The sequence below is a fragment of the Ixodes scapularis genome, unplaced genomic scaffold (assembly GCF_016920785.2).
Source record: "Ixodes scapularis isolate PalLabHiFi unplaced genomic scaffold, ASM1692078v2 PGA_scaffold3__209_contigs__length_174095766, whole genome shotgun sequence".
Lineage (NCBI taxonomy): Eukaryota > Metazoa > Arthropoda > Arachnida > Ixodida > Ixodidae > Ixodes > Ixodes scapularis.
This window is the reverse complement of record NW_024609868.1, coordinates 38,057,045-38,069,794: the sequence shown is the minus strand read 5'-3', so window position 1 is coordinate 38,069,794 and position 12,750 is coordinate 38,057,045. Positions and strand designations below refer to the sequence as shown.

The 12,750-nt window shown below is 41.8% G+C and overlaps 1 protein-coding gene across 1 annotated transcript in view; it reads left to right on the top strand.

The window, feature by feature from the left end:
- Window positions 1-6,113, top strand: part of LOC120846581 (rac GTPase-activating protein 1) — a 48,245-nt gene extending 42,132 nt beyond the window's left edge. Inside the window, exons 11-13 of the mRNA XM_040503848.2 lie at window positions 1,427-1,665; window positions 3,173-3,308; window positions 6,067-6,113. Coding sequence (XP_040359782.1) covers window positions 1,427-1,665; window positions 3,173-3,308; window positions 6,067-6,113 — 422 coding nt within the window. The remainder of the gene's footprint in view (window positions 1-1,426; window positions 1,666-3,172; window positions 3,309-6,066) is intronic.
- Window positions 6,114-12,750: the final 6,637 nt, after the last annotated feature.

Genomic DNA, 12,750 nt, shown 5'->3' with positions numbered 1-12,750 from the left:
TTTTACTAATAACACATCGTTCAGTGAGCCAAAAGAAGAAAGGTAGAAAGTCAAAAGCTTGACTTTCGGTAAGAAAATTTGAAAACACAGCGGACTATTTCGTACCTCCTTCCCTTTGCCTTTTCACTGTGATACATCCGCAGACCCCGCAGCGCGTCACCGGGCCCCCACAGCACGCCACTGGGGCCAAACGCACATCACACGGCGCCGGACCTCACTTATTCCCTTCACCCCAAGCCAACATTGGGGTTGAAGCTACGTGCTTGCCGGACCGATCGGCCGCCTTCCTTTCATCACCTGACCTCATTCTCTGCGGGTCGGTATGCGCGAGAGAGCGTGATCACGTGGCAAAAGTGTGGCTGGCCCAATGAGCACGTAGCTTCCACAGCGCTGTCAGCTTCGGGGTAAATGGGGTGGGGAAAGCAACTTTTTTCTGAATTTTGAGCGACGGGCTAATCTTCTAGGGGGAGAATGGCTGTGTCCGGTTACGCAAACGACAGTCCGAGCAAGAGGAGACTCCCCCCTTCCTGTCTCTTGTCTCTTATCTTGAAACATTGATTTGCAAACATAGTGAAATCAGTCTGTGCATGTTTTTGTGTATAAGTGAGGTATTCAGCGATGAGTACAAATATGTTAAATATGGCGTCAGTCTTTTTTTTTCTTTTTTTTTTAGATTCCTTCTGTATTTTTTGTGAGAAACAATATTGAAAATTTCTGAAGCAATTAAAAACTTATAAATAATTCTATAACTGTCATTTATACCTTTTTCGATTCTGCAGTCCTTTCAGTTTACTGAGACACGTTGATTTTTTTATTTCAGTATTTGAATTTGTCACAATTCTACCCATGATCTTTACAAATGAAACTGTCCATATTAACAAAGCTGATTGAGCTACATCAAAGCAAAGAACATATTTATAGTCAGATTGTGAAGGTAGGCGAGCCATGCATTTGTGCTGGATCACAATTTTTAGAAGAAAAGCTTTAGAGTGTTCTCCTTAAATTTCGATGCCACCTCAGCGTTTGCGCCATTAAATGTCGGAGACTTGAAGCTACGCTCAATTTTACAACTTCGCGAAGGCTCCGGTCCCAGTGAGCCAATCGGAGCGTCGGAGAAAAATGCGTGACAGCACTCTCTCGCTAGTTGCGCGCAGTGCCATCAAAGCCGCTGGCGGAAGAGAGAGAAAAGCCGCTCTTCCTCGAGTTTTGAGGGACGAGCTAATCAACTAGGTGGAGGGAAGTGACGTTTAGGACACACAAAAGAGGGTTCGTTCCTCGAGGACGGCTGTCACATGCTTCTCCTCTGTCGCTCCTATTGGCTCAAAGGGGTTGTGGCCTTCGCTTTTTGTCAAGCTATGGTGAAACGAAGCACGGTGGCGTCCATCCTCGGCGAGCGTCCGGTCATGCTAGGGCGTCCCCTACGCAGAGATGGATCCGGGCAACCGCGTGTGGGCCACCTGGCAGGCGGTGACCCAGCTCCCGCCACCCAACCGGGACACCCTGGCCGCCCTCGTGTTGCACCTCCAGCTGGTGTCGGAGACCCCGGAGACCAAGATGCCCATCTCGAATCTGGCGCGTGTGTTCGGCCCCACCGTCGTCGGGTACTCCATGCCGGACATCGACCTCGTGCCAAACGTCCACCTTGAGACCGAGAAGCAGGCTCGGGTGAGGCAGCGCGACCCTGTTTTAAAAAACTGGCGCTACTGGTGAGATTTTGCTGCAGATCCCCGGACATGTTTCCCGTAGGGTAGTCGTGGCCGGGAAATTTCTCCGCTTAACGTTGTGGTGCGATGCCATGTCATGTGACCCTGTAACGTGATGCCGTGATCTCTCTGCATGTGATGCCGTTGCATCACATGACACCATTTTGTACTGCCTACTATCTTGTTTCTGTCTCTTTTGCACTATAGTTTACATTGTTTCTAAATCTACACTAACTAGCTCAGCAATCTACTCTACCATTAAGTCGCACAATGTTGTTACATCGTGGGACGTAATGCTCGTGGTGACACGCGCTCACCACATGCACACCCCTCCCGGCAATGCAGTGCACGTTGACGAACTCCCAACTCCACGCAAAGTAAAATGAGCGTACTCGACGTGGCAGAAGCCCGACGGACGAGCACTCTGAGGAAAGAGACAAAGATGAATGGACAGTTGTGGAAGCCTCAATACCTTCTGAGCCTAGTCCAAGTTCACGCCCCCTTCGGCAAGTGGTGCGACGCAAGGAGGTGAAAAAGGGGAGCAAAACAGACTACTGCTGGGCAACCCAACGCGTTGCACAGGGTGTTGGATTGCAGTTTTTGCACATAACGGCCGGGAGGTCAAGGCCAACAAGCGGGAAATTAGGATGTGTATTGTAATATTCAATATGAGTGCCCACCCATTTTGAAGAGACAAATAGTGAAAAATTTTGGGAGGGAGATCTTTGGGAATAAGACAGCAAAAGTTTATAAAAGATGACCGACAAACACCAAGGTACTTGCTATCAGCCACATGGCACGGGAACTGATAGTATAGATCGCGGACAAGGCGAATTCGAGTTTCAGTGTGATAAACACGCGAGACCCCGCTACAAGCTCGTGTGTCGCAGGAACTGATATCGCACACAAGGCAAACTCGAGTTCCATGGTATGATAGACACGCGGGAACCTGCTCCAAGCTTGGTCTTCACATGTACCTATTTCGTAAATCGCGCTATTGATTCGTCAAGAATCAAGGGTGGGCAGAGTTTCAGAATTTGTAGCTTATAAATAATTAGCCAGAAGAACGAGGTGTGCCAGCTTTTGGGGGAGGGCGTTCATAAGGGTATTTTTCTGGGTGTTCAACAGGACCAGTGTTCATGAATCTGACAGCATCTAGAACGTAGTGACCAAGAATACATCAACGAAAAAATACTTTGTGTAATGTTGATGTGGCAGGGGAATTTTAGCACTTTTCAAGCGACATGCTTGCTAAATGCAATTCCCATTCAAATGTTTTAATGTTTTCTGAATAAGAACCTTGGGAAGATGTTATAAAGATATTCATGCACAGAATACTCTGTTGGAAGTTCCACAGCCATCCGCTTGTCGGTATTTATGCTCACAGGCTCGTGCACAATCGTGAGTATTAGGCGTGTCCAATCTAATGTCTACTACAAACTCTTTTTTTTTTGTGTGTTGCTCTTTAGGTGATGGAAAGCATTCTCAACATCCCCTCTGAGTACTGGAAAACATACATGGACGTCGAAAGCGACGACGACATCAGGACTCCGGAACTCAAGCCCGGTACGGTGCAGTGCAGTTCCGCTTGTAACGATACCGCCTGTAAATGGTGTCCACACCTTAGGCTGTACCAGATAAACCCCAAGGCTAAGTGCCGGCCTAAAGATCTCTAGCTGGCGGGTTCGAATCTCAGTAAAGGTGACCGCAATTTGGCGGAATCTCGCTGGACGGAAGGCGCCGCATGACTCAGATTTAGTGTTGCTCCTGTTTTTGGAAGCATTGGCGCATTGGAGCCATGGCCATGGATGCGCTTTTAAAGTCCAGTTCAATGCAGGTCCCGGAAGCGCCATTCTCGGCCCCATCCACGGCTCTCTGGGAAAGAAGTCTGGACGCACTTCTATGAGGTATCGGCAAGGAGTGCCAATTACTTTTTTGACTCGCTAGTATGCAGGCACATATGGCGCCACAGCCTGCACCTCTAACCCTGCCGGCTTCTACGCAGTAGTAAATGCAGCAGGCATCTTCGATGGCCTTTTGGGTCTTTATTAGCATTCACCTTCGTTGTGTTTTCATTTGGAAAAATTCCCCAGACTAAGAAGAATGGTGCGAGTCCATTGAAGAATATAAATGGACGCTAATCATGCATAACTGTAAACTATGCATCGGCATAATTAAATGTATTGTTCTGTGTGAGGAGTCGTGCTGTGTAGGGATAGTAGAAGTGTTATGATCAATTTGGTTCAACTTTGCTGGTTGTAGGAAAGAAAGAGTACCGTGTTTGCACGATTGTAACACACAAAATTTTTTTCACCAAAATAGGTGCCAAAAAATACAAGCGCATTACAATCGAAACCAGAAACCGAAACTCAAGAGAAAAACGCAATACTTGGTTTAAGGTGGCTAGCCCCATCGCCATCGTGACCATTTGTTTACATTCACCATTTTGGTATTTGTATCGCACGTATTCTCTCGCGTCTAGGACTGGTGCCTGCCATCTTAAGATGGAAAAAGTAAGAGAAAAATTTGATTAGGAGGCATTGTTTAGACGAAAGGCCATCATGCTGGGAGGAAAAGTTAACAACGGAGCAGCACCACATGGCCTTGCAATCCCAGCGACCCGACAAGCTTGCAAAGTTGTTTGGAAGACGACCTTTCCAGAGGCGACGGTCGTGCACTCGTACAAGCGCAAGAAGTACGGCACCTAAAATGCTTCAGACGAAAGCACAGATTACCTTTGTGGTCAGCGAAGAACCATCATGAAACTCTGACAACGGCGACAACTGCACGGTGTTTATTTTTGTATTGTGCGTTTCATAAAACCTGTTTTATGAGGTATGTGTTCAGCCTTCCTTTTTTTTTACCTGCGCAGTACAATCGGCATCAAGTTATTTTCCGAATATTTGAGCGCTAAATATACCTGCGCGTGTTACAATCTAGGGCGCATTACAATCGTGCAAACACTACTATCTAAAACAAGTTTTTGAATGAGCACATTCAGATAACATCTGAATGTGCTCATTCCAAGTAGTTGATATTAGAAAAAAACAAATGTTTTGCTTGATAAATTTTTTAAAAGATCGGGGTAGCATGTATACAAAGACTTGAGTTTAATTTTTTTAGCTTTGTTAACTGTGGTCACAGTGTAGGGAGTGTCTGAACGATTAAGAAATGCAACGTCACATCAGTGTTAAAAAAAAATTGTTCGCATTCGCTTTTTTTAATATCTGGGTGCCAGTAGTAACTGAGACCATGCAAGGCCACAGGAAGCCTTACGAGTCAAGTAAGGTACATCGCTTTTCGATCAGCACAGTGGGGAGTGTCACGTTTTATGTGTGTTTATTAATATTTTTTCTTGCATGGCGCTTGTTTTGGTTTTCGTGTGAACCTGCACGACATCTGTGTGACCCAGTATGAACAGGTAGTAATGAAAAACAAAATGCGTCACTCGCCATAACTTGAGAGTGTCGGTATAGTGCACCTTGTTGTGACCAATACGTCGCTGCTTAATTGCGTCACCGAAAGTCGGACAGTCTTAACTATCGGTATTGTGTATGTCCTTTTAGTTTCAGTGTTAACTTCTTGAAGATACCAGGTCCAACACAAAGAGTAAGATGGCTATACAGTCGAACCCAGATATATTGAATTCAAAGGGGATCGTAAAATAGCGTGATATATCAATAATTTGTACAAAAATATGTTAAATTAAGCTGGAGTTGAAATTTCCTGGCGTCTCTGCTAATACCGAAGGTCGCGACAAATGAGAGCTTACCATACAGAGCATCTAAGAGCCGCTAAATACAGTAGAGCGTAATTGGTGGAGACCGCAAACACCCCCGCGCTTACAAGCGCCTGGCCGGGACCTCCCTGCAACATAAACAACAAAACACGAAAATAATAAAAAAATATTTAAGAAAAACTGAAACTTTGCTATGCAATGGATAGCCTTCTACTGTCCTGTCTTGCATACTAGGTAGTCAGTCTGTGTCAAATGATGACATAATCTACCCTGCAGTAAGTGTTAAAAGTAGTAAGTTTTCGTTAAAATTAAGTTTGTAATGTCAAACTGTTTGTGCAGTTTGACATTACAAATTTTCTTCAAAAGCATAGTTGGTGACTCTTCAAAAGTACCAAGGAGGTTTTCGTTGCTGTGTGACTGCTCATACTACAAAAAGCTCCTCTCGGGGATGTGCGCTTGTGTCTAGGTGTCAGCATCCCGCTCTGAACACCTCTTTCTATGTCATTGCAATTGTAATTGTGTTCCTCTCATGGCAGTCATCATCTACAACCTCTTTAGATATGCCATTTGCTTGCTTTATCCTATTGTAATGTTGTGAAATTGACTACAGATTTCCACTTTCAGATACAAACTCGAAATTCATACCAGTCGATGTACTACATATATCCTAAATCAAAATTTCATGTTACTCAGTTAAAAGTGCAGTTCTTGTACTATCTCTGCTGATGTTCTCAAAAAAAGGCAATCTTCATTCACATGTCTTAACAACTATGGTCTCTGTGCTGTCCTTTTCTCAACAACTAAAAAAACTGAAAGAGCAAAAAAAAAAAAAAAAGTAATTTTGTTTTTGTTGTAATTCTGGTGTCGCTTTGTCTTCTGCTATCTGCCATCTTATGTGTGTGAGCTTGTCTTTTGTTTTCTTTTCCTGCGTTCAAGATTCACACCAACTAGTCGCACAAAGATTACTCTCACCCCCAGTGCCACTAACCCCAGGAGCCTGCCAAAAGGGTTAGTGTTTTCTCAGTTGGAATGCACACACATGCACGGGTATAGGTGGTGGAAATTAGACACACGCGGATAGTGTTAGGAACCACTGGAATGCGCACTCCAGGGTGTCCAACAATTGGGAAACCAAGAACAATCAAATAATTTGGCAAATACGCTAGGAGTCGAGAATTTGTGAAAAATGTTACGCTTCCTTGGACCAATATTCCAAAGGCAAAAAAAAAACTTTTTTTTCGTCTACCTGTATATCAGTGAATTGGTCAAGAATAACACTGACGTAACAACGAAAGCTCCAAATACAAATCTTGTAGAAGCTCTCTGTCATCAATATAGATGGTATAGCAAGCATTTGTTTCCTCAAAATTATAGATGAGCAATCTTGTCAAACACAGCTGGAAAAGTTGGGGAGTTTGGGAACACAGTTGTGGTAGATGCCCTGTGATGCAAATGATGGTGTATTGTTTTTATTGTTTGAATTGAGAAGTTCTGTTAGAAAATTTGAAATACTTTCTAGGTTGTTTGGGCCAGATTAGTATCAGTATGCACGGAAAAATGTGCATAAAAATATTAAGATCAAATAAGTAATGCACTATTTGTTGTTCTCTTCGATTTGAATAGCTATATTTGGACATGAAAAAGTATTCTCCACCGAAGAATAGTGGTACTAAGATCAGAAGACCCTGCTAACGTGTGCAACTTGATTTCAAATTGGGCAGGAAAAAGGGGTCATGTTTCAAAACCTTGTGAAATTCTTTGCCTTTTGGAGCTTTGCCAGGCTTAGGTACCTTTCACACAAAGAAAAATTCTTTTACATGGTTTTATGAACATTTATTTAAAGTGCCAAATGTTCATAAGAATGTGTTTTCATTTATTTTTGTAAGAGAAAATTCATATTGTGTCAGGATATTGATCTGCATTCATATCCCGCGAAGTGAACGACATTGTAGTCATTTGAAAACCAAGTTTCAGTAAAAGCTAAAATACAAAATTATGGTTTAGCTGATCTAGTAACATGTCAATGCGTTCGTGTTTATTTCTTAAACTTTCTGCATTCAAATGAAACAAAGAAAATTGCTGTTTATTTTGCAGTTTATTAAGGTATTAAAAGAAAATGAATCATCATAACTGCATTTTGACTGTGAACCAAGAATATCGTCAACCTCACCAAAAAAGAAAGAAGCGTTGGTAGCCATTGACACAAAATAGAAATAAAATTTGGCGAGTTATGAAACCCATAAATAAAACTCAGTCTATCCACGAAAATACTGCCACCTCTCTACTGCACATACATTTCAAGGGAAGGCAGGTCAAACGCCGGTGACAACTGGAGCTTCCACTGAGGAGGGGGGGGGGGGGGGGGGGCTCATCAAGGACACCCCAACAGGTTTAACAAAGCTTAACAAAGTCATCAGCACTTCTAGTCGTTTCAAGTTTTTTTCAACTCAAGGTTGTGTGAGAAGGCTTCATGCTTGAGCAGTCTCCCCATGCCACTAAGTGCACCTGGCTCTCAGCACATGCTGTCACAGTGCCCTTGGCCCACTATCCCGACGCGAAGAAAGGGAAATGGAATGCTCCAAGTTTGGTCAAGAGCATTTGATCATGCCACTTATGGACGAAAGCTCAAAGCGAGGACGGGTTTCCTCAACGTTATGTTAAACAAATAGCTAAGCATCAAGTGTAACGTTGCAACCCAATTCAACGGCGCTTTTTGGTTACATAAAATATTCTTGTTAATTTGTGTTACCACGTTACCAGGCATATTATGTAATTGTATGTACAAGGTGTCCCCCCAAAGCATTTACAGGTTTTTTTCTCTGTAAGAATTAAATATGAGTCTCCGAACACTCAGTATCCGCCCAAAAATAGCGCCAGAAATCCGAACCACATGCCAAAGTTTCAGCACGAACTGATATCTTACTTCATCAAAGTTTCATATCAAAGTTTCAACGGAAAAATGGCGGCCGACAGAGCTCCTATACACATAAAGCTCTGCGACACCAGAAACCGAAAACGGGCAAAAATGAGCCCCATTTTCGCATTAAAATTTTCTGAAAATCACTTAACTTTTTAATAAGATATCGATTCGTTCATGCTGAAACTTGGGCATGTGGTTCGGACCTCTGGCGTTACCTTTGGGCGTAGGATGAGTGTTCGGCGATGCATAGTTTATTCTTGTGGTGGAAAAAAACTTTTTAAAATTTTTAGGGAAACATTCTGTACTTCCCTAATTTTTGCAAGTTAATTTTTTTTTTTTTTATATATAAGATGAATAACTATAATTGGACACGTTTACACAAGTCTACCTTCTCACAGTGTGCATAGAGAAGTGGCAGTTGGAAAAGGTTGCAATTTTGGTCTAGGGCAGTCAGCACATGGAACATATTTTGTTTCCCCCAAGGACTTTATTATTCTGCATAAAACTTTTGGAAAGAAGTATATAAGCTTTTAGTTTTCATCAGATGAATGAAAAAAATTTTTTTTTTGCTTCATAAAGTGGACATGTCTAAGAAAACCTTAATTTATTAATATGCATATATGCATAAGCTTTACATTATTTAATTCTGTAGTAAATTGAAGCCAAGGTCCCATGAATTAATAGGCATACAAATGACAAGAACCATATTGCACATCTTGAAATAAAACTTGAAATATATTGTCTTTTCGATTGTACAAATTTAATGTCCAGTCCATATAGTATTACTGCAATAATACTTAAAAAACAAACGAGCTGGTGATGATTCATGGTAATATGGTTTTATTACCATATATTACGTCTGAATTTTTAAAAATGTTTTATGCAATTTGAAAAAACTTTTATTTAAATAAATGTTTTTTATACAAAATTTTAGTTAAACTCTTCACTTTTACAGTTTTTTCTCGTATTCAAGGGCGTTTCTCGTTAAGGTAACTTTATTTGAATACAATAATTTCTTGAATAGGTTTAAGCCAGTGTGGGTAGTAGTTTATGTACATTGTACAAGTACCACTTGAAGCAGGTTTAGAAAACTTGTACTTTACTTAAATACATTCTCTGATTATGTACTTGTACTTTACCTAAAGTATTTTTTCTGGTACTTTCTGAGGAAAGCACGTCTCCTGACTTCAAAGTACAGTCTCCTGCACCATGAAAGACCCGCTGGGCGCGCGTGGCCGAGACGATGGCGGGCGGGGGCGCTGCATGTGCTCCGGACGATTCCATTCTGCCTTGAGGGGTGGGAACTCACTCGGCACCAAACAGAGTCTGAACGTGCCTAACAGTTTTTGGTTTCGGTTTAACAGAAGAGTGCACTTCATCAACAACAGGCCAGGAGATATGGCCACGAAGGCTCAAAATAGTCATCACTGTTTTTTTATTAGTTGTTTCAGTTGCAAAATCTCGGAACTGGCTCTGTTAAATAAACAAATATTACAGTTATACCCGAGTCTTATGTTTAAAAGATAAAATGCATTGAAGAGCGCATTCTTTTGTGACAAGGATGGCACGGATCTTAACAGAGACCATAATCGCTCTGGCTCAGGCCGGTCTCTCTCGGGCGGCAATTGTGGCATTAGTAGACATAGACGTGCATGACACTGACTAACTGCATTTTGCTGCAAGATCAAAACCAGAATCTGATACGCGTGCATTGTGCTTTAAGTGAGCCAACCTCACCTCACCTCCTTGGAGCGAGTCCTCCCAACGGGGCGCAATGTAATCGCCCGGAAGGTGCGCAGCACCCCCGTCAGCGACAGTCTCGGCCAGATGCTCCCAGTGGGTCTTTCATATTGCAGGAGACTGTGCATTACCTAAGTTTGATGTTGTTAAACTTGTAGTATTACAAAATGATGCTTTGTTAACTCTGAAGAAATACTGGGAGGGATATTCTACTCGGCGGACGACTCATCAGTTGATGAGGATGAGGAACAGCTCGGTGAAATTAAGCTCTTTCAGTCATCGTCCTTAGCTTTCCCAGTGCCATCCAAAATTTTAAAAAAAATGGCATATTTTCACGTGAGAATTTTGAGATGTCATCTGGGTCATTTCTCTGAGTGAAGTAGTGGCTGCTATAAGATCAATTCAAATAAGTGCCTTATAAGTTGATTGTGTTAAATAGATTGTCGGCGAGCATAAAACAACTACTCTGGCCACTTGACTTTATCCAATATTTGCCGCCATTTCCAAAGATGACTCATGCACCCCCGATGACCCTTGGTGTCATGCACACCAGTTTTAAAAAATACACTGTATGGAGAAATAAATGGGCATCATGAAAGATTGTTAGAAAGTACTTGCACTTTGCTTTCAAAGTACATTGTATTTATAGTACTTTACCTCAAGTACATTGCACCCCGTGTAGGTTACTATTTTACTTGAAGAACGTAGCCGTTCATTTACTTTGTACTTTACCTAAAGTACTTTTTAGATGTACTTTACCTAACACTGGTTTAAGCTTTCATTTGATATATAATTTGTCATAAAATTTATTGTAACAAAAGTTATCATTCAAACCAGGTATAGACGTTTGCAAGTACGGCCTCTGGGCGCCGCCCATCTTGGTGCTGGTGCAGGTAGATTGTCTGATAGTCGAGCGTTGCTGAGGCGTACCCACGGTTTTTAGACTGGCGCTCAAACAAAGCATTTTCCATCCACGGTGGCCAGCCTACCTCTCGAAATGTGGCTGCTTGCAAACGTCTATAGAATCGTATAAAAAACCAGGTTCTGGACTAAAACAAAATTTAAGAACACAATTCTATGAACATTTTGCTCCAATTGTTTACAAAACCATGTACATCAGAAGTTTCTTTGTTGTGCGAAAGGTAGCTGAGCATGACAGTGCTCCCAAATATGCAACCTGTGACGATTGCCAAAATCCCAAAGTTCACCTTTGGTCTTTGGAACCCAAAAACTTGAGAACTACAAATATGCCGCATAAACGGTTTTCAGTTTTGTCCTGGAAAAGAATTTTCCCAACATATATATCTTTTTCAAAAGCTTTTAAGACATGACCTTTTTTCCTTGCACGATTTGAAATTAAATTGCCCATGTTATGCTTTTAGACACTCTACACATTTTCCCACTTGAAAGTATTATGAACAGATCCACCAGCCATGGCCAAATTTTCTACTGTTGGTCACATTGTTTAGTCAAACCGACTGCAGCACTGGTCCCAACCCGATCTGGAACGCAATGTTGGCAGACTCTGGGGAGCTCAGTTTCCAGCCAAGTTTGAAATCAGTGGCACTAAAGTGAGACACCTAACAAAGACGACAGCCTCACTCCATCCTAAGAGTTCTTTGTCCACTGCATGACACACTTCTATGTCGCAGGTTTGTCAAAGAAAGTCTAGTGTTACTTTTACAACTTGCGTTTTGTTTTCCAAATTTTAGAAACATGTGACGACAGCCACCGGAAGTTCGAAATTTGTTGCAGGGGCCCTTTAATGTATGACTGTAATTGAGTGGAATATCTTCCACTAGATTCACTGTTCTGACAATTTCATTTGGGTGAAGTATGCAACTTGGGGAAATTAAGACAGTACTGCAACTCTCATTCAAGTACACATTTTCTTTTGGGATGCAATAAGTATTTCTATGCATGCTTGAGGAAAAGCTTTCGTAATTTTTTTAAAAAGTGAAGCTGCATGCAATAGTTTGATGACCTGTAACTTTATTTGATAAAGTATTTTCATAACTTAAACTCTTTTTTTTTGAACATGCTGCACCATGTTCAAAATGCTTAATTGTTGTTTATGTTGAAATTTGTGCAAAATGAAATACTTTTTTTTTTTTTTTTTTTAATTCAGGCACTTGACTGGGACCCGGAGGAACTACTTCACATCACCGGCCCTGAAGTAACTGATGCAATGGAGAACGTGACTGGCTATTTTGTCATTGACAGTGCATGTTTTAGCATCTTAATAAGACCCATACATCACGTATCAGTAATTTCAAGTTTCTATTGACCTCTGGGCAGTTTTAAAACGAAACTTAATAAATTTTTAGTTCGGAGTGGCTATGGATATTTTTCGAGCTTCCAGTGCAGTAGACGGTTTTCAGAAACGGAACGATCCTATCGGCATAACGCTGCGCAAGGCATCTTGGATACTGGTTGACCTTTAACTTACGGTTTTGATTGGCCAAACTGATTTCACGACATTGCGCCAGGACCAAATGCGGTGCTTTCATTTTTAAATTTGGCACTTTTCTTAAATTTAGAATACTGTAGGTCTTGCCTACCAATGTGGATGTAATGCTGGGGCATGTTTTTCTGGCTTCCTCCATGCCGGAGTTTGTGCACATGACTATGGCACGTGGGAGAAGTGC